This window comes from Osmerus mordax, chromosome 3 (assembly GCF_038355195.1).
Source record: "Osmerus mordax isolate fOsmMor3 chromosome 3, fOsmMor3.pri, whole genome shotgun sequence".
In the NCBI taxonomy this organism is placed as follows: domain Eukaryota; kingdom Metazoa; phylum Chordata; class Actinopteri; order Osmeriformes; family Osmeridae; genus Osmerus; species Osmerus mordax.
The window spans coordinates 5,636,174-5,658,470 of NC_090052.1; the positions used below are offsets into that span (position 1 = coordinate 5,636,174).

The 22,297-nt window shown below is 41.4% G+C and overlaps 2 protein-coding genes across 3 annotated transcripts in view; one reads left to right on the forward strand and one right to left on the reverse strand.

Moving 5' to 3' along the window:
- Nucleotides 1–9,206, reverse strand: part of ap2a1 (adaptor related protein complex 2 subunit alpha 1) — a 33,073-nt gene extending 23,867 nt beyond the window's left edge. Inside the window, exons 1-5 of the mRNA XM_067232492.1 lie at nt 8,422–9,206; nt 5,968–6,179; nt 827–1,020; nt 494–623; nt 78–179 (exon numbers count right to left, since the gene is read on the reverse strand). Of these exons, the coding sequence (XP_067088593.1) occupies nt 78–179; nt 494–623; nt 827–1,020; nt 5,968–6,179; nt 8,422–8,488 (705 nt within the window). The 5' untranslated portion in view covers nt 8,489–9,206. The remainder of the gene's footprint in view (nt 1–77; nt 180–493; nt 624–826; nt 1,021–5,967; nt 6,180–8,421) is intronic.
- Nucleotides 9,207–12,682: 3,476 nt separating this feature from the next.
- On the forward strand, nt 12,683–21,848 carry prmt1 (protein arginine methyltransferase 1). 2 transcript variants are annotated; one of them, XM_067232496.1, is made up of 10 exons: nt 12,683–12,743; nt 13,879–13,974; nt 14,071–14,226; nt 14,350–14,413; nt 14,572–14,714; nt 15,156–15,243; nt 15,376–15,491; nt 15,687–15,837; nt 20,302–20,423; nt 20,552–21,848. In XM_067232496.1, the coding sequence occupies exons 1-10, from the start codon at nt 12,717–12,719 to the stop codon at nt 20,633–20,635; spliced, it is 1,047 nt and encodes a 348-aa protein (XP_067088597.1). In that variant the 5' UTR covers nt 12,683–12,716; the 3' UTR covers nt 20,636–21,848. The 2 variants fall into 2 exon arrangements, with proteins under 2 accessions (XP_067088597.1, XP_067088598.1); XM_067232497.1 differs by having other exon boundaries at nt 12,693–12,743; nt 13,888–13,974.
- Nucleotides 21,849–22,297: the final 449 nt, after the last annotated feature.

Here is a 22,297-nt window from a genome sequence, read left to right on the forward strand (position 1 = left end):
CTGCGGCTGAAGAACCTACTTATCCCTCAGTCCAACAATTCCTCTCAGAAGGCGCACACACAAGCACGCACACACACCCTGCTCAGACGAGACACGGCCAGGGACACGCAGGTCTTGAACTCATCTGGGTTTTTCTGGCTCAGACATGTGATGAGGGAGATGGCCGCTGTCACCACACCCTATAAGAGTAGGAGAAAAATGAAATAATACAGTTCAAATAATACAAATATGGCCTTATTAGCTTCCAATAAAAAAAAACTGGGAAAACAGTTCATTATAACCAAACCATTATAACCAAAAAGCTGCAATCCCTAGTTATAGTTTTGGAGCTGCACAAAGATGAATCTCTTGTGGATGAAAGTGCAACAGCACAGTAGATTGCTGGGCTGAGCTAGGCTGTGCTGGGCTGAGGTAGGCTATACTAGCCTGAGCTGAATTGAGCTAGGCTAAACTGAGCTAGGCTGGCCTGAGCTAGGCTAGTATAGGCCCTCACCATGTGCTGGTCATTGAGGAGGTGCACCACCCTGGAGGTCCACTCGCCCATCAGAACCAGGTCAGGGGAGGTCTTGTAAAGGCGCAGCAAACAGAGGGCAGCTGATTGCTTCACACTGTCCATAGTGTCCCTGGAAAAACCATTACATGTAAACATAGCAAGAACCAACACAAATGCTTGTAATCTTTGAAATGCTCATCAGTGCTCATGGGCTCTCCCCCTTTTTCCTCCACCCTCCCTGTTTTCCCCACCCTGTCTATACCCCAACCTCTCTCCTGCACCCTCTCCCCCACCCACCCTGTCTCCCTCTTTTTCCTGCATCCCAGGTCTCACCCTGCCACCAGAATGCGGGGGATCTCCCCAGCGAAGGCCTCGGCCATCTCCCGGCTTCCCACATTGGCAATACAGTGCAGGGCCAGGCACATGAAGGTGGGGTTGCGGCTGGACAGGTCGTTCTTAATGGCATTGTTGATGAGGCGGATCAGCTCACTGTTGCTGTTCACCAGGACCGAGATGAACAGGTAGCCCTGGGGCGAGGGAGAGGTGGAGGGTAGGGCAAGAGGGAGTGGGGGGCAGGGAGGAGATGTGCGGTACAAATGTGTAGGAGGGCATGGAGGAGATATGGCATATTTGAAGGGATGAGGGAGGCAGGATGTAGACCCGAAACAGGAAAAAGAGCGGAAAGGATAGAGAGAGGATCCATGGTAGTGTGAGCAAGCAGTCAACAAGAGAGGTGGCGGGGGGGGGGGGGGGGGGGGGTATTGGTGTGGAAGGAAACAGGATAATGAAAAAGAGGAAGGGAGGGTAAGAGACAAGGAAAGATAAGATTGATTGTGTTGTATAGAAACCTCAGAAGAGGCAAGCTCATCCTGGCGCTGAGTCAAGTAGTCAGGTTGGATTGTCACTAGTGCCGTTTCAGCGCACGGGCTCCGGTCACATGGCTACCAGCCATCCCTACCATGGAACACCGTTTTCTCACCCAGCACACTACTTCTGTCTTTTGTGTGGCATGAGCAGGCATTTATGAAACAACTTTTTTGAAATACTCTGTTTACATGCATACTGTAAGTACCATGTTAAAGTATTATAAAATCAATAAAGAAATTAAAGATAAAAATATCCGTCGTTTTTAATCACCCCTTTCCTTAGAACAGACATCTATAGGTCGAATTATACTTCATGATAAGTATGTGTACGCATATGCTTAATGTCTGCTGCACGTATCCTGCGTTCATTTGGTGCATACTTTGTGGACGCCTCCCTGGCCCTTAACCCTTGTGCTGCCTTCGGGTCACATGACCCAAAGGTTCATAACGAACCATCGTTGTGTTTACCCAATTTTACCCAATACAAAAACAAATAAAAATTATTTTATTTTAACCGTTGCAATGTGGGGGGTCTGAGACAGCCCAACGGTTAAAAGAAAATGCTTCACTTTGTTTTTGTATGCGGAAAAGTTGTCGCAATACAACGGTGGGTCACAATGACTGATGGGTCAGAATGACCCGAAGATAACACAAGGGTTAATAAGCATAAGCAAGGTGCAATACCAACAAAAATGGTGGGGCAGTATACCCTAGATCCTATGACATGCTGCTAGATAAAAACAGGAAACAGCGAAGAAGTAGTAGTACACAATGCAGGGGTTTTCCTGTTTAGAGAAAATTTGGCGCGCGCCAAAGTCGTTTTCCCGAGCGCCAATGACAAATCCCGAGCGCCAAAGCCAAAAAAAAGTCTGTGTTGAATTTTTTTTTTTAAAGCTGTGTTCATCACGCGTGCAATGCATGTCAGCGAATACGTTCTCAATAGTATGTTTCAAGTAGGCTACAGCCGAACCCTCGTTCTGTTTTGATCAATAGTAATCGAGTTGATAAGCGTGTCTTCTTGTCTGATCAATACGCAACTGTGAGGTGCGCGAATGGACAGTGGCCACTAAACTGTCGTTCCGCTGCGAGGGCCAGCCCGACGTGCACGAATACACCTGTACAAATGCAAATTACATTTCCACTCAAAATGCTGACAAAAGTTTGATTTACGATTTCCAACGCATCTTCCATTGGTATTCTTAACCTGGAATGATAATATATAGTGCAGTTCCTCTATGGCTAAATTTCTGCCGCCACGGTATTAGAAATCAGGCTGTACAAAATTTTAGGCCGTCTATCAGCAGTGATTGTTAGAGTGCATGTCGGAGAATTGCACGGACACGCGCTTCACACCGCAGTTGAGATTGCGTGTGCGTCCTTGAGAACTCTAAATCGTATAACTTATGTTGTCAGTTCATTTAAGCCTGTTATTGTATAAGTCTATAGTTATTGCGAATTTAAATCAAGTTAACTGGTGATTTTCGTTGTTTGAGGGAGATGCAAAACACCTGGTAATTAATACATTGATTAGAAAAAAAAGAGAATATACATATGTTTTTTGGGGGGAGTACCGAAGACCCATTTTGACCCAGGAAAAACCCTGCAATGGCAGTAAATGTTGAGGAGCAAATATGTGGCCTGACTCGCAATTATACATAAAGACATACATTAACAATACCTCTTCTGTTGCCATAATTATTGCTGTTGTACATAATAAAGTAGCAGTTTAACATTCAGTCACAAAATGTTTTGCCGCTGACCTGCCTTTGAACTCGACTGATCCCACAGCATCTCTGAGCGGCCTCATTCTTAACACTGGTTTACTGGTGTGAAGCCTGACCTACCTGAATATATGGTTCTGAACATACTGTGAGTCAGCAGAACTTCTCAACCAGGAAGGTGGCAACTTCGATTTGCAGGGCTTGAAATTAACTATTTTACTTGGTGGCACTGGTGCTCAGCACCCTCAAAAACTTTGGAGCACCCACCAAATATTAAGGAACACCACAACAACAAAAAAATTTAGATTTATTTTGTGAGCTAGTTGCTCCCTGGCACATGACAACGGAGCGCAGTGACAAGGAGTGACTGGTGGCTAAAACTAACCAAAATCTGCATTACAGTTAATAAAACAAAGTTTAATTCAGGGCTCTCAAATCTCACGCAATCGCAGTGAGACTCACACATTTTAACCATTTCACACGCAACACCTTGGATTTCTCCTGTTGAGAAGTAAGGGATAACTTGTTCCGGTATATTAGCAAGCGTTTTGTAAAGAAATTAAAACAGGTAGCACCATAACAATTATTTGCACTCTCACAAATGCTCCCAAATATATTTTGAGGTTGCACAGACACAATTTTGGGAGCATATGCGACCAAAATCGTCGCAATTTCAAGCCGATTTGCAAAAAGACTTCTGGAAGGAGGGTGCATAAGTACTGTAGTGCGTTACAGAAAATTCCATGGGGGCTTAACATAACATTCTTTCATGGTATGGCCCTTAACATTAGAAAGGCTCCATCCTGGGCCTGTGCAAACTTCAGGTTCAAATTCCTTGTGACTCTCAGACTGTTCGAGTCTGAGACGTCTGAAAGCTGCTGGTGGTCTGTTTGAGTACAAACGGAAGTTGGGAAACAAAGAGCCTTAGGAAACGTGAAGGAGTACATACGGTTGTGTCATTGTTTAGTCTAATTAGGGTCTACTGTTTTATTTTTAGAGATTTACCTAAGAATGAACAAAACATAGGGTTGTCTGTGATGTACAGGGAGCAGGGGCTGAGAACTTCATGGTGGGATCTAATCCCCCAAATCTTGGGACCATGAGTTATAGGGTTGTCTATTACTGACAGAAAAAAAATGACATCCCCCTCCCTTTGCTGGTTGACGATAATCCCTAACCTTACATGACTGAACATGTGAATGTTTCTCTTTTCTACTCTTAGTTGTTTAGAAACCGTCTTCCTCAAAAGGTGGAAGGCAGAAGGTAAAGTGAGGATGCACTCTCAAGGCCTTTAGACTGAGTCAAAGGCTAAACATTACTAGTTTTTATTGACAGAAGACCTAGCGGGTGAACAAGGAAATTACACTGGCTCAGACAGCCTCCGCCTTTGCCCGTGGCAGTGCCCTTGAAAACTTTAATTCCCCTAAGGATACCCTGTTGGCCTTTTAAACAACATTCTATATCTACCTCGGTGGGATTTCGGGCAGGATCCACAGCAGGGTGGAGAGTTACCATGCCTTAAGGAAGGAAACAAGCAAATTTGGCTATAAAGGCAGGAATCTCTGCGTGTGTGTGTGTGTCTGTGGCTCCATTATCTTGAGTACTGGGCACTGCATGAAGTAAAAATTTGGCAGATGTATTGCTCAGGACCCAACCGAGGGCTTGAAATTGCAATCATTTTGGTGATTTGATATGCTCCCGAAATTTTATCTATGCGATCTGTTTTTATTTCTTTACAAAATGCTTGCTAATTAGCCTACAGCACAGTATGAGCCTGCTGTGAGCTGATAGTGACTGGTCTACCATTCTATCCAATGTTACAGTTAAACTTTATCTTTACGTTCTTAACCTTAATGCAGATTTTAGATAGGTGTTACCAAGTAAAAAATGTAATTTCACGCCCTGAACATGCAGTGTTGTGTGAAGTTTGAATTAGTGGCTCACAACAAATGAATATAAATAAGTGTTCTCTGCCATGTTGAGCTGCACTAAGTGATGGAGCCATGGACCTTGCTAGCCGCCGAAGGGGCACTGCACAAGTGAGCACGGTTAACAGGCATTGCAATTGTGGTTTTAAATGGACAAAGCTCTTTACAACGCTTTGTGAAATGACACTCTGAACCTTAAATGAAAATCATCAACCATGTTTCCCCTACCATTATATTAGGGGCACCCCCGGCCCCACCTGGAAGGTCAAGTTAATAAAAAAAACGTTTGTTTGTCTTTTTTATATATATATATATATATATATATATATATATATATATATATATAGCGCCCGATCACAAAATAAGTCATTTAAGGTTACCTTTCCTATAAAACAGGTCTATAGCTTGCTCTTTTATTAAACAAACTAAATGGCCTTATGTTATTTATCTTATTTACACGACGGCATGTCATTTCTGTCTCTACATGGTCGCCCCCACCCCCCCCCACCCCCCCACAAAAAAAGCTGTAAACCTAGGGGAAACACTGGTACTAAATACAATCAAAAGGTATTGGAGGAGTCTTTAAATAGCAGGCCTTTCCTAAAGTCATGTAGTTCTTAAAGAAATATTAGCCCACTCTCTGAATGACACAGTTCATTGATCTCCAATTGTACTGTCAACATTCGGACCATGTAGGCGAGCACAGTATTGAAGTTCTGGCGTGTTCACAGTCATGGCCTGTCAATGACCTAGACAAGCAGTAAGCACAACAAACTAGGGAGATGCACACACTGATCCTGCTTTAGCCTAGAACCACAAGTAATGACTGTCAAAGACGACAAACTAGACTGATAGAGACCAGAAACATGCAAATTGTGCTTAGCACACAGGTGCTTTTCTATCATACACGCAAAGCACACTTGCTGTTCATGACACATTCACAAACGCAGCACACTTACTATCTGTTTCTCGGTGTACTTGTTGGAGCTGAGCAGGTTAACAGCTTCCATGTGTCCGAAGTCGATGTCGTGGCCCAGCAGGAAGATAAAGAGCAGCTTACACACATACTTCTTCTTGCTGTAGCCATCTAGGGCCTTGTCCCCCTTGAACTTGGAGCGGATGTTGGCCAGCTCCTTATTGATCCGCTTGATCTCAGCCTCCTTGCTCTTACCTGGAGAAATAAAGTGGGGGGGCTATTGAAGATATTCTTTTTGGAACATCAGATACAAGACACATACACTTGCAATTAGAGCCTTACAATAACTGGACTGGGCCATATTTAAAATGTTCAACACATGTCCACATTCAAATTCTCCAAAAGATGCAATATAAGACTCTAGCTCAGCTGGTGCTCTTTTACATTTAGTCATTTAGCAGACGCTCTTATCCAGAGCGACTTACAGTAATTACAGGGACATTCCCCCGAGGCACGTAGGGTGAAGTGCCTTGCCCAAGGACACGTCATTTGGCACGGCCGGGAATCGAACCAGCGACCTTCTGATTACTAGCCCGATTCTTTAACCGCTCAGCCACCTGACTCCCTGTCCCTCTTTTGGTATTGCTTGCTGCATTGTGCATATTCACCAGTCATAACATGGAGGGTTGTTCTCTTGTATCTGTTGTCTGTATTTAACGGTGGTTATTAGAATAGTATGTTTGAACATTGTACTATACATAGAGTGCATGCTATAATCTGGAAGAGAAATTCTCCAGAAACATCAATGAGCTTGGGAGAAACCACACCTTTCTTAGAGGTTCAAGTTGAAGGAATGCTAAACAAAAGCATGTGAGGGCTGTGCTTGGAAAGAGATAGTTATAGCAGAGGGGGTGGGGGTGAGGTGGTCAGGGAGAAGAAAGATAAGTTAGATAATGCAGATGCAGTCTCTAAGAATGTTTTTTCCTCTGTTTTGAGTCCCTGAGCCAAAAGGAGGCCAGTCTTACAGACAGGCTCTGTTCCACCATGTGTGATGTTATTTTCATTTAGACCCCTTTAACTCAATTCATTTCTTGAATTGATTCAAGATTTGGAGGCTGCAGAACACCCTATCCCCAGAGGAGATACTCTCATAAATGTGGCACAGACTGTGATCCAGAAACACACAAGAAGGGAGTGTGTATGTACTTACACAAAAGCATTGAGCAGGAAATGTGATAGTAATGCATAATGTGTCATGGCAACAGCAAATTAATTTCTTGATTAAACGGTATTAAAGTCAGATAATGGTTTTGCCAATGTGAAACCAATATGCAGGTCACAACAACAGGCATACATTTAAAACTTCAAGGTCACAAACAATCCACAATCAAACTGAAATAGGCCTACTAATCAAATTAATTAAACTGTGGAACTCATTTTCAAGTTTTATGATGTCATAGAAAATGTTTGGGTTTTCTCAGAAACTACATTGTCTGGGGATATTATACTTTGAACTAGAGAGGGTACAATTTCTGGGGAAATTGTAGGGTGTGCTTGCTTGCGTCGGTTGCACAGGGGTCCGTTTTTGAATGACATTTTTACAACTGATATTTCTGTATATTTTATATAAAAATGCATACTTATTATTTATAAAGATTACATAGGTTTAAAAGCATTTTTTATCATAATATTGTCTGAATGCAATGCAGATCAATACATTTACAACAACAAATATTTATTTAAAGAAATCCCAATCACCAAAGATTCATTATTTCCTCAACATTATAATGCTTAGTAGGTTATGTGGCATTTGAATGACTAAGTACTGCCAGTAAGTGACATTTAGGTCTATTTGTATAAAGCGTAACATTTTCATAGAAACTCTGTATGCTGATATCAATCTGTCTATTGGTTTTGAGAGTCGCCCTCCCTAATCATCATCCATCAACAGTTAACATAACTGGTAGCCAGACAGTACTGCTGCTAAAACGTTGTCAGGTGTTTGCTGTTTAATAAATGATTAGCCTACCATTTAGTCATTTACATTTAGTCATTTAGCAGACGCTCTTATCCAGATCCTACCAATAACCATTTATTTTTTTAAAGATCGACCCTCCCAACACCCACGATATCAACACAGCTATTCGTTGCGTCTGATGCAGGTGGCATGTAAGGCAGAGACAACATCTGATGGATTAATTGAAGTCAGTGAAAATAGAAACGCGGTTCTCAAATGGGGCCTAGTAGTAGCCCGATATTACATCACGTTACTTAGTGTGTAACGTTGTGTTCATTCCAAACAAAACGCAACGCAAAAGGGATGCAGTGCAGTAGTGATCGCGTACAGTATGACCTCTTAAAATATATTCCTCAACCATAAGCATATTCCAGACCTCCTTTGCACTCACTTTGAAGCTCAAAGTCAACCAAATACCGTAAGAACTAGCCTAACTATTTCAGTTCAAATTAATCAAAAGAGTGGTGAAAGGGCACTTACAATTCCTTATGTCAGAAATGAACACCGCTAATCCGCGCATTCCATCTCCCTTCGACACAGCCGGCATTTTTGCTTGGTTCTGTCCTCACTCAGGCCTTTTCCGTAATATCAATTGACCACAGTCAACGACGCCGTTGATGCAGGGTTTACAGCAGCTATCTTAGTTTTTAGATCCGTTAATCAGCTATCCAACTTCTAGCTGACAGTTTTTGCAGTTTAGGTAAATAGGAAACGTACAGGCTTGCTATAACATAGGATAGATTATTATAGCCCTCGACTTGCTAGCACATTAGCCTGATTAGCTAGCTATCCTATCTTGAATTACGATGGTTATGGATCAGCTAGCCTAGCAAGCTGGTTATTCGAGGTAAAGGGTATCCCCGTTTACAAGCCGATGCTTGCGCTACTTATTTCATTCAAAACGGTATGTCCACCACAGACATATGATGCACTGCGTATGTTACTATTAAAGACAGTGCACACACATTCTCTAGCTAGCTAACAACTAATACATTAGGATATATTCCACTATCAAGGAAACAGTATGTCAAAATATGCTACTCGATCTGAGTCACGCACGATCGGCAAGCTAGCTAAGCAGCTAGCTAGCTAGCTGGCTAGCTATATCAAATGTTGGAATACATCACCAATTGAATAGGATGAGTGAACAAACAATCCTATTTCCACAAATTCTATATTCCAATAATGTATATCCGGCCACAAAATGAAGACGAGATCGTGAATATTGAATGCCAATTCCTTGACTGACTTAGTCGCCTTGGACAGGGCTCGTGACAGCACAAATAGCGGGACTGGCCAATGCATTCGTTATCTCGCGCAGACTCACTGCCTCATTTCCTAGACTCAGCCTCCTTTCGAACTAAACACAAATAGGCCTAGGTGGTAAAATGGATGGGATTGTTTTCTCAAATTTGATGTTTTGTACATCTTCAGTCAAATAAAATCTGTTAAGAGCTAAACATTGTAGCGTTTATCCTACACAAAACAGTGGTAACACTATTACTACCACACAACTACCTCCACACCTCCACCCAACTGCTTACACTATTAGAACATTTAAACGAGGGGCCACCTAGCATACTAGTTTGAAGTGTTTTAGCATTGTCATGCTTTTTATTATTATTATTTTTATAAATGGATGGGGTTTTAATCTCACACTTGAAGTTTTTTATTAATCTTTTACATCTTCCGTAAAATAAAATGTTTTATTTTTAAATTTATTAACTTATGGGCAAAACAATGTGGCATTTATCCTACTCAAAGCATTACACATCTTACACTGCCATAACCTGCCAGTAACCTACTACATACATAGTCCTCCACACAACTGCAGAATCTTCTTCTTCTTTGAGGTTTACAGTAATTGGCATCCTCCAAGTTGCATTACTGCCACCTTCAGGTTTTATTCTCACTCAATGTCCATTTAGTTGCCTTTCCAGTCATGTAAAAACTACAAAAGCATTTCAGAATCAGAATTGTTTTTTATTGCCATGTAAGTTAACACAAACATAGAATTTACTCTGTCAGGAAGGTGCATACAATAAACATAATACAGATCTTTTTTTTTTTTTTTTTTTTAAAGCATACCTTAAAGAGCTAAACAATATACTAAAGAGCTAAACAATGTAGACATAAATTGATATAAATATAAAATATGAAATGTTACAAAATGTTACAAATGTTTCTACCCTTGAATACTGTTTCCACATTCTAAAAACAGTTTTAACGTTGTTCTCTACCCGCCCTGTTTCCCATAACTGTTATAATTTGTTGTCTTTCCTATGTAAATTTCCTGCATGATAAATTTTCCTCTAACCTAACAGAAATGATTTGTACATTGAGCATGCAAGGAGTGTGCCTCTGCAAGGCCTCTCAATTGAGCCAGTCTTTGAAAGTCCTTGTTTCAGTAACACTAGTTTGAGGCAAACCTGTTTGATCATGTGAATTTAAAAAAAGTTGCTGTATTAAAGCATACATGTATAAACATCAGACACAACTTTTGTAAGACACGATTTTGTAAATGTCAACATTGGACTTGATGTTTTCATGGGGCAATGATTTCCCATTTGAATTTCCCTTTATATTAATGTTACGTGGAGGCACTAAAGTAGCCTATATATAAACCATATTGGTTCAATTCAAACCAAAAATGTTTGTCAGTTAAATATAACATTGGGGCATGTGAGGCTCAAGGCTCAAGACGCACTTGTTCCGGGAGTACGACGGTACTTAGTAATGATTGGCTGGACCTGATGTTTCTTCCAGGATCACAATGACTCTTACATTTACATTTAGCGGACACTCTTATCTAGAGCGACTTAGAGAGACTAATTGCGAGACTTGTTGCTCTTGTTGGTTAGTTGAAACTGACTTAAAACTTTTGTACTTGCGGTTTCATATATTTTTGTTCCTTGCTTTTTTCCACAGGTACACCCTTGCACTTGTTGAGGTTCATGTTGTTTAATTGTTTAACTGTAACTTGTTCAACTACAAGCTCTTGTGGTTCTTCCCTTGGGGACTTATTTAGTTTTTCATTTACATTTACATTTAGTCATTTAGCAGACGCTCTTATCCAGAGCGACTAACAGTAAGTACAGGGACATCCCCCCGAGGCAAGTAGGGTGAAGTGCCTTGCCCAAGGACACAACGTCAGTTTGCACGGCCGGGAATCGAACAGGCAATCTTCGGATTACTAGCCCGATTCCCTCACCGCTCAGCCACCTGACTCCCCAAAACATGAAGCATACATTGTGAAAATGTATGCTTCATGTTTTGGCTTCCCGCAATATTTGGGGCGTCTCTTTGTTATGATCAGTGACATATGCACTTTTGTAAAGCTCTCTTTTGGAAGTCGCTTTGGATAAAAGCATCTGATAAATGCATAAATGTAAATGTGAGAGCATCCCAATGGAGCACAGCCAACCATGGTGGAGACTATAGTGTCATATATGCAAGTACAACACAGAGGAAAGGACACAGACGAATCTTAAAAACCATAAGGATTGCATTTGTCAATAAATCCTTATCTGAAATTTGAAATAATCAGAATTTTGAAGCATTCCTTTCCATTTCATCCCTCTAAATATATCAATATATTAGGATCTGATTGCTCTTGCCTACCATATATACAAGTTTAAGAACATAATAATTGAAACATAATTAAAATAATTAAAATAAATAAACAGAAACAAACCAAGGTAATGTTATCCCAGAGCCATAGAGTAGAAGTATATCTTTACATGGCTCTGTGTTATATGACAACAAGGCAGGTAGCGCTATCTGTTCACAGTAATCTCCAAATATGAACAAATGGTGATTGATTATACATGTTTACATTGATAATACACACATGTCGGTGCGCAGTGCGCTATATTGTAAATCAATGCATTTATTTACTACTAATTACCAAAAATCGCGTTCTGTCTCTCTGTTTTAACCTAATCAAATAGCCCACCAAGAACATCCTGGAACTGTTTGTGTCTACTTAAACCACATGACGATCAAGCATTTAACTTGGACTTCCGTTGACACAACTCTCTCTTTACATGGCTCTGGTTCCAACCACAAAATCAATTAGCAATTCTGGTAAGATCTTTACAGCTGGCTAAATATTGGTACTGAAATTCCTTCACTAAATTTATTTCAGGTTCTGGTAGATGGTTTCTCACACCATCATAGTTAAACATTAAACATTATTATTAGGCCAACTAGTAAACATCATATACATAAAAGCAAAAGGAGCAACAGTAAACCCTCTTTAACGTGTTTGAATGAATAAAGTCATGTATGGTCTCTTTCCATCTAAAATGTTATACATGCATCAATTTGTATGATTAAAATTGTATTCTTTTTGGTTCCTTGCAACCCCCCCTTAAATATCGAAACATTTTGCTTTTGTTTTTTGTTCTGAATATGCAATTGTTTTTTTGTTTGTTTTTGTACACATGAACCTGTCTCTGTATTTATGCAACACATTATAGATATTCGAATGAAGATTTAACTACACGTTCCTTGTGTTCATATGCATATTGCTGTTCTCTACTTTTTTTGTATATTGATATTGTTCATAAAGAAAAAAGAAAAAATAAATTGGTGGCGTAAACAATATATAACGTTTTTGGTGTACACCAATGAGGATTTTCAAGACTGTACTTTGGGAGGAGCCTTTCGAATGCTACCAATCGCATATCGTATTTATCCTAAAAGGGTGGGGGCTTGGAGGAACACTTTTCAATTTCTTTGCAAGTCTCCCCACATGCGTGCACAGAACCGAAATGGCGGAGACTGCAGACAGGATGGAGGTAAGTCCAGTCATTACGTGTGTACAAGTATTTAACAAGCTTAATATTAACCCATTTTACTGTACTAGAATAAACTGTCGTTTAACAAGTTGTATTAGGTTAAAATATTTCTTTCAAATCACTAGGCACGATGCATTAAAACTAAGTCGTTAAAACAACACGCACTAAGCTAACGTTAGCTTGGAAATGTAGCCTGCGATTTTAGCTAAAGCATCCATTTTAGTCTGATTCTGTCAACACCACAACGCTCCTTCATTCGGCTTTATCACGTGTTACTCGATGGGCTAGTTAACGCGACCGTCTAATGTAAAATGCAGTACATTTTCCGATAGTTACATGTGTATGCATACCATGCTTGGATAGGCATACATCTTTTCCTAGATAAGCTCGCGCCAACTAGCCACAACCTGACTAGCGTAGACCGCATGGAAACTGTCCAATTATACTACATTCATGGGTTAATGCACACAGTGGTGGCTAGCAAGTGTACGTTCTCAGTTTTAATGCTGAGTCAGAGGGATATACTGCTACATCGTACTAAGATAGTTAATACTATCATTCATTTAAATAATTTTCAGCACTACTAGCAAGCTAGCTACCAAGGCTTTTGAGCTTACAATAAAGCTAACTTGCTGGCCCGGAAATTCATTGAATGGCATTGGAGAACCAAGACTCACATTAGCTTGGTTGGTAAGCTAGCGGCTAGGTCAACGTATTTTACTTCAAATTGACCCTAGTAAACAATGTAGTTTGCGGCCGGCGCACCCTCAACCTTACGAACGTATGTTAGTTAGGCTGCTATTTTTTATTCAAACTCAGTTTGCCTGTTTCAAAGCAAGCAATGCTAGTAAAGGCCTTGAACCACCATACTATTAGTTGCTACCACCATGTGCTCTTGTTCTTTGTGATGCTGACATTTTTTGTCGATTGTAATGAGACATTTTGACCATGTTAGTTGAGTCACTTGATGGCATGCTTCTTTAAGATTTTTTAAATCTTCATTATCTTTAAATCATTTTCTACAACGTTTTTACCCCCATCTCTAAACCTCTGGCATTTGTTTGAACGAATATTGCAGATGTGCTTTAATGTTAACGAGTTAGTCGTGATTGTAACTGTAGTCTCTTATGATGAGATTTCTCAGGGGGAGAGCTCGGCCAAGCCTGCAGCGGAAGACATGACATCAAAGGACTACTACTTTGACTCATACGCTCACTTTGGTATCCATGAGGTAGGTTACACTAACATCTGCCTTGGCGTATTAGTGTGACGTGTAGTAGCATTGTCATGTTTCATTTTGACCATCTTTTCCCCCCCCCCTACACAGGAGATGCTGAAGGATGAAGTACGCACCCTGACCTACCGGAACTCAATGTTTCACAACAAGCACCTGTTCAAGGACAAGGTGGTGCTGGATGTGGGCAGTGGGACGGGCATCCTCTGCATGTTTGCTGCTAAAGCTGGGGCCAAGAAGGTCATAGGGGTAAGACATGACAACCGTAACCCGTCTAGATGTTCATTAATATACTATTGAAACCAGACTTGAGTGAGGTTCTGCAGAATGTTTAGTTTCAAGGCTCTTAACCTTTCCTTTGATTGGCTGTAGATTGAGTGCAGCAGCATCTCTGACTATGCCGTGAAGATCGTCAAAGCCAACAAGCTGGACCACAGTAAGTTACTGCATTCTAGAGCTTTCTAACTGTTCATATGGTTTGACCCCTCAGTCAGCCAGAGCACTCAATAACTGCTGTAACTGATACCCTCAACCCAAAACACTCCATATTCAGATAATTGACCACAGAATAAACTACCTGTCCTTTCTCTGTAGTTGTGACAATCATCAAGGGCAAAGTGGAGGAGGTGGACCTACCGGTGGAGGGTGTGGACATCATCATATCTGAATGGATGGGCTACTGCCTCTTCTACGAGTCCATGCTCAACACAGTCATCTACGCCAGGGACAAGTGGCTGGTATGTTTGTGTACTCAAGTAGGGCCTGTGCATCCACCTACTCTAGTTTGTAGGAGTCAGGTGGCTGAGCGGTGAGGGAATTGGGCTAGTAATCCGAAGGTTGCCAGTTCGATTCCCGGTCATGCCAACTGACGTTGTGTCCTTGGGCAAGGCACTTCACCCTACTTCGGGGGAATGTCCCTGTACTTACTGTAAGTCGCTCTGGATAAGAGCGTCTGCTAAATGTAAATGTAATGTAATGTTTGGTTATGTTTTTTGAGTACTATAAGCAATTTCCCTGGTGTTTTTATGTACGGTTGTTCTGACTCAGAAGTGGCCTCCCCATCACCTGGTTGCACATGGGATCCCACACAGCTGTTATCAAGCGTCAGACCTCTGAAATTGATGTATAATCTGTTATTCCCAAGTGTATTAACCCCTCTCTGTTGCACTTGGTCACAGAAACCCGATGGCCTGATATTCCCAGACAGGGCCACCCTGTATGTCACAGCCATTGAGGACAGGCAGTACAAGGACTACAAAATTCACTGTGAGTGAAGAACCCTCCAGTGCTGTTGTTGCCATTTGAGGCAGCCTAGCTGAAACCCCACTGTGTTCTCAGTGATGAACTAGATTGATAAAGGTGTGGGCCCTAGTAATGACTCTGTACTTCTTGGCTCAGGGTGGGAGAATGTGTACGGCTTTGATATGTCCTGTATCAAGGAGGTGGCCATCAAGGAGCCCCTGGTAGACGTGGTGGACCCCAAACAGCTGGTCAGCAGTGCCTGCCTCATCAAGGTGGGTGGACTTGTACAGCTGGATTGGACTAAAAGCTAATGGAGCTGGTATTGTATTATGGAACGGTGGCTTTGAGAATTGATGTAATCGTTGTGCTTCATTGTAATTTTAATGTGCAATGCCCTCTAGTACTACAAATCTTGTGTAAGTTTCACTTGATGATTCCGGCAAAGTGACTCATGTCTGTTTCTACAGGAAGTGGACATCTACACGGTGAAGATAGACGACCTGTCCTTCACCTCACCCTTTTGCTTGCAAGTGAAGAGGAACGACTACATTCATGCGTTGGTCACCTACTTCAACATTGAATTCACTCGCTGCCACAAGAGGACAGGCTTCTCCACCAGTGAGGACTTTTTAATCATTTGACCTGTAATATCTTGTAGTTCTGCAGGGCGATTGTGGTAAATCATAGCCTAAACCACTGGTCTTATAAGAGCGTAACTTGCCAATAACATGTTTGCTGCTTTGGGGTGCGAGTGCTGGTGTTCAGTCTGCTCAACACACCCTAAAGTTAAACTGAAACACTCCATTAAGTTTGGTTTAAAACAAGCCTGTTGGTCACCCCAGAGGCCTGTTCCATAAAGGCCCCTCAAAGTTGGACTTAAAAGTCCCAAACCTGACTTGAATTAGTATAATTAGTCAAGCGGGGCTAAAGCGGTTCCATAAAGGCCAATTTCAGCTCACGCACTCCTACTAATTCAAGTCAGATTTAAGTAGTCAAGCTAATTGCGCGTGCACCCTATTCTTAAACAGCCCAAGAGGTAAAACATGGATCATACAATCCACGACGGCAAAAGCAATGCACACAGCCACGTGACTTCTTCCAGAAAGAACGTTCCCTTTAAGCCGTGTACTATGACAGCTCTTATCCACCGCTTCATCAAAATGAAACGACACGCCATGATTGACGTGACCTATAGGCTACGTAGGTCGAGGTCCTTTTTTAGACCTTTACTTCGTTGATTAAAAAAGACGCCCTCTAAACACACATAAATTGACTTTTTTGTCATTGTTTAATATAAATAACCTACTATTAATCAATACATTATCCAGTAGCCTAACTTAACATGGTTTTGGTGTCGGGAAAATGGAGGATAGATGTCCTATGGATTTAGGTTTGTTTTGCAATAGGCTACTGTTAACAATTATAAAGCTATGATAATTATACTAATTTACATGGAGATATAGGCCTATGCCTAAACATTTGAAATCACAAACTACCATAGCCATACATTTAACGGCTATGGTGTGTATCAAATCATTGTTTAATGCATTAGGCTAAATGTTGTAGCCTATTTAAGTTGATTTTCTATAAATGTAGCCTACATATTGAACGGATGAGAATAAGAAAATGAGAATGTCTGTGGTAAATCATCGTTTTCCTGTTGGGTCAGTGTTACAGGAATGTCTGGTTAAGAAAGAACACGGTCTAAGCCTGACCCGGACCAGGCTAGTTTCGAAGCACAAGTTACCACAGGGCTCCAGACTAACTTTTTACTAGGAGCACCGTAACCCCTGACTGAATTTTAGGAGCGCAAGCAGAAAATTTAGGGGCACACCTTTTAAAATCGACCTGCAATGCATTTATTAATGTGACTAGAAAGGGTACAATTTCTGGGGAAATTGTGGGGTGTGCTTACGTCGGTTGCCGATGGGTCATTTTTACAATTGATATACAGTGACGCACCACACCAGCTTGAGTTTAAATACATTGGGCCTCATTCTCTAACATTTTCTGAAGTTTCTTCTGAAATGTTTCTTACGGGCTTCGGAAAAACAACGTAAGAAAGACATCTCCCAAATTCATGAACGCTTGAAAATGTGTTCCTACGCAGCAGAAGTTTTCTGAGCTGTGCTCCCCCAGTTTTCTTAAGTTGAAACCGCGTCCTCGTGCTCCTGAATTTGCGTACATACACGCCCCGAAAGCTCCTTATAAGGGCATGCAACAGCAGTGACGTGTGCAGTCAGAATCGACACAATTAGGAAAGCAACAGGAACGCACGTTATGTCCAAGCGAAAAGCAATTGTGCCATATTGTATGCCTAGGGTGCACACTCGTCCCTTTTTGAATAAGTCGAGTGATCAGTGATAATTGGATGGCCTGGTTGAATTTATATGATCAAGTGCCATTTAAAGGTTTTTGTCACATACATCATACCAGTAAGATGAGCAGTGGAATTGTTCTCCACTGGATGTAAGTGTGCACACTAAGCAAGGTATATTATTATAATTATTTTAATCCGAGGATGTCTGTAGAGATGATGTGAACGCAATCACCAACGATTTCTCACAAAATCATTAAACTAGATATATATATATATTATATAGGCCTTAGTGGTCCCCTAATACTGTATCAGAAGTCTCTTTCCCGAAAGTCAGCCTTGGTGCAGAATTACAGCCACTACTAGCAGTCCCACAAGGAGCTTTCCTCAGAATGCGCTGTTTTGGTGTCTGTAGCTTTAAACGCTAATGAAGAGCGGAGGGGCGGCACCATGCGCTAATGTTTACAATGGATGTATCGCAATGGCTGTAGCCCCGTTGCTGTAAGATGCCTCGAATTTGCCCATTCTCATCTGATAACCCTGGTTTGCAGAGGTACACACTCAGTCATTTCAATGAGGGGAAAGGCGGAAATCGCACGCGCCATAACGCCAACAGCAGAACGGTTATCCAAATAACAAGTGTACAACACTCACGTTACAGCATGTGTATTTACACACATACTTGATGCTATCTACCTTTCCATTAGCGACAGTAACTCAGCTGTTAGCTGCAGAGCTAATGTTACAGACACATTCTAAGGGTAGCAAGCTAGGTAACCATATACAGTAAAGCTACAAAATGATATAGCGTTAGTTAACTAACTTGTCTGAGGTTAGTAGCTGGACGAAGGAGTTAGTACTGATCCAGAATTTAATTTCAGCAAGGCCAGTTTTGTATTAGCTCAAGTTAAGGAAACAGTCGGGGCTGAAGTTTGGGGCAGACATATGAAACACAACAGAAGTTGTGTAAGCGCATTTCCAGAGAAAATAAAATTAAGATACTGGGTCTTAAGAGGCTTGGAAGAAAACTGTAAAGTTTTTTGTTTTCCCTTGTACATCCAAACTGAGAATCTAATGCTTCGTTCGTTTGCAAGCGATGATGTCTCTTGAGGATAAAAACACTTGCACGGTCGTAGCTCGGGTTCTTATGGGCGGGCCAGATTCTCTGGGCGGGCAAAGCAGAGAGGGGAGGTAACCTTCCTCTTTGTGACGTAACACAGAGGAGATTTTCAAACAGAGCAATTGAGCTTTCATTTTCTGAAAGGCGGAGAAGAACACCCAGGGCTTGGTTTACACCCATCGAAAATTCTAGCCACTGGGGGACCAAGGCAGGCTAGGGGAACTCATATTAATGTTAAATAACCTCCTAAAGTGACGTTTTCATGTAATGTCACCTTTAACACTTCTAACACTGAGTTTTCTTAAATGCGATTCCCCTTGTGTTTTTTTAACAAATCGCATTTGAGACAAATCTGGCCGATTTACGACTGCTATTTCGAGTTCGGAAAGTCTTCTGAAGTTCACAACAAATCCCAGATTAGAGAACTTTCAGATGGGAGTCAGATGGCTGAGTGGTGAGGGAGTCAGGCTAGTAATCAGAATGTTGCCAGTTCGATTCCCGGCCGTGCCAATTGACGTTGTGTTCTTGGGCAAGGCACTTCACCCTACTTACCTCGGGGGAATGTCCCTTTACTTACTGTAAGTCGCTCTGGATAAGAGCGTCTGCTAAATGTAAATGTAAACTTTCATGAATGCCAAATGTTTTCCTAAATCCAATTCAGAAGAAATTCCTTAAATTCTTAACTACGTTCGAGAACGAGGCCCGTTATCTAATGTGACATTACGTACTGTATGCAAGTCTTAGCTATGCCTTAAATGTATGATGCACTTATCAATCAGTCCTCCTAGAAGGGGTGATTTTAGACCCTTTTTAGGGGTGCTCAAGCACCCCTAAATTTCATCTCGGCACCCCCAAAAAAAAAAAATATAATAATAAAAATAACAATTCTTGTTTTATCATTTGATGCTGGTAGTCCTTAGTTTTTTCATTTAATATTTTGCATAATACATAAATGAATTAATTGTTATCCAGTGAAATTGGGGATTTATTAGCATGGGGGCTTAGCACCCCTGAAGGTCTGATCCTAGAATCGCCCCTGTCCTACACCACACTTGCTGAGTAACAGCGCAAACACATGCAGGGATACAGTAGCTAACAACGCTAGTGCTAAGCTGCTCGGCTCCATGACGCCGGGTAAGAAGGGCTCGTGAGACAGCTCACCAAAAGAACGAAGGGGAACCCACTTGTCTGGCAGATATACATGTTTGTAGGAACCTAGCGAAAAATAGCCTAGACATTCCAAGAGTTTTAGCTACGGTACTAATGCTGAGGGCTCGCTGATATCGCTGTCTTACTCGAACGTGGTATCTATGCGTCGTTGCTAACGTGTGCTGACGTTGTACGCACCCAATAAATTCAAAATGTGTTGGTCGCACATGCGTGAGTACTTGTAAAAAATGCTCGCACTGTCTTGAAAACTGGTCGCAAAATGCGACCATTTGGTCGCAGTCTGGAGCCTTGTACCATAGTAACTGAGTTCGAACTACGTTGAGTTAGCTTTATGGAACCGAATGAACTAGGAATTAGTCCGACTAACTGACAGGTCTGGCTTATTCTGTAAACTCGCTTTATGGAACAGGCCTCAGGTGTGGTGGGGTTTCCAGAAACTTGAGTGGTTCATAACATCCCTGTCTCTGCTACCTAGGCCCAGAGTCTCCCTACACACATTGGAAGCAAACAGTGTTTTATCTGGATGACTACCTGACTGTGAAGACCGGAGAAGAGATTTTTGGCACTATCAACATGAAGCCTAACGTCAAGAACAATGTAAGTACCCCCCCTTAAGTTTCTCAGGCCATGCCACATGTCTAACTATATGTTGAGGTGTTGTTGATGCATGCTTGGAAGTTTCCTGCTACTTTGCTCTAACGTTATTTCATTGGTTTCTCTTTCAGAGAGACCTGGATTTCACTGTTGATATCGACTTCAAGGGTCAACTTTGTGAGGTGTCCAAGACCTCAGAGTACAGAATGCGTTAGATTCCACCCCTCCCATGTGTAAGAAAGGGGGGAGTGCTGAAGGGAGATTGAGGGGTCAGAGTGTGTGTAGATCTTCATTCTCCAAATTGTTCAGAGTAGTCCAAAGCAACATTTTTAAAGATTCTGCTTTTTGTGTGACGTTTGCTGTTCAGATCTTAAGAGTTTTTAAAGACTTCAGAGATCCTCAAACTTAAGGGGCCAAAGTGGAATGATGTGGCGATTCATTGTGCAATAGTCTCTAAAATGTTTATTTTACATGTTTGTTCTGATGTCTTTATGTTGAGCGTCTACAACTTTGCTCACAACCTTGGCCTATGCTTACAATTGATAAACACACACCCTGACCCTTCTACCTGCCTGTACATAGTGTTACTGTTCAGTCACTTTGGCCTCTTGTACAGTCATGGATATTGTTGACAAAGTCCCAGTCCCTCCTTTTTCTTTATTTTTTCTTAAGAAGCGCCTCCTGTGGCTGTCCTTACCTTGCCAGACAATGAGATTGTCTGCTGTGTGGACCTAGGGCAGCCATAGGTGTATCTCAAATTCCATATGAGGTGTTGGGGTAATTTCCCAGCACGCTCGAGCAGTTTTAATGATGTAACCGATCAGGACGCTGCCTGGAAACCCAACTTGACTATCCCTGTAGATTCCATGTCTGATTTAAATGTGATCTTGGACAGCCTGCCAGGTATGTGATGGAAATCTTGAATGCTTGTTAAGCATGGGGCTTATTCAACTATGGATGTGTTGTATCATTGTCTCTGGTTTTGTTGGTACCCAATCTTTATTATAACTGTCATTCATTAGAGCTCCAATTTAGAGCCCTCCCCATGAAAAAAAAAAAAAAAAAAAAAAAGCAAGCATATAGTTTTGATTGAGGAGCAAAACCCAGTGCTGGATTGGCGTAAGAGGGAGGTGGATGGTTTGTTGGACCATATGTCCAGTTGTCCTGAGTGAGTTTCCTGGGACTGGATGAAATTGGCTGTTTCCCCATAAGTGTGTGGACTCCTTGTTTATGATGAGGCACCCGTCTAAGCCAAGTGCAGCACTTAACCCTGAAACAATTGTCATAGGCTGATTCAAGGGTCTGGAGTGTTTGCTTGGATGATATTGATCACTGGGAGTATGCAGGGCAGAGTTGGGTCAGACTGGACTGTTGTTATAGGTTATTTTTGTCCTTGCTGCTTTTTAAATAAAATTATTAAACACAAAATGTAATTGTCACACTCCTTAATGTGATGGGTGGGTGTTTATTTTAGAATATAACACTAATGCATAGTGCCTGTGATGCAGTTGCTGATTAAGATGCCAGTAAAACACAAATGGATTAATTATATTTTATTACACACACAGATTCCTGGAATTATAGATGGGTGCTGTCTGTGATACAGCTGCAGCTGACAGTTCTTCAGTGCCTTTTGTACCCATTTCTCAGACCACAATTAAAGTTCTGTCAATTCTGAAGTACTTGTTCAATGTCCACATCTAATCACTTGGACAAAATATAATACATTTATCATTTTAAACAAATTGCCAATGCTGTGGTACATTCATGTAACTAATTACGTGGCCTTCATTTGTCTTTCCTAAATTCAGTTGCTTATATTGATCAAAAACTACCACAAACATTTAGTTAAGTAATTACACGCACAATGGTTGAAC

What these genes read in the sequence shown, in the direction of transcription:
- prmt1 (XM_067232496.1), top strand. Translation starts at nt 12,717, where the DNA reads ATGGCGGAGACTGCAGACAGGATGGAG. An exon ending in AGCCAACAAGCTGGACCACA is followed by an intron (nt 14,414 to 14,571) that starts GTAAGTTACTGC and finishes CTTTCTCTGTAG; the next exon opens with TTGTGACAATCATCAAGGGC. An exon ending in GAGGACAGGCTTCTCCACCA is followed by an intron (nt 15,838 to 20,301) that starts GTGAGGACTTTT and finishes TCTGCTACCTAG; the next exon opens with GCCCAGAGTCTCCCTACACA.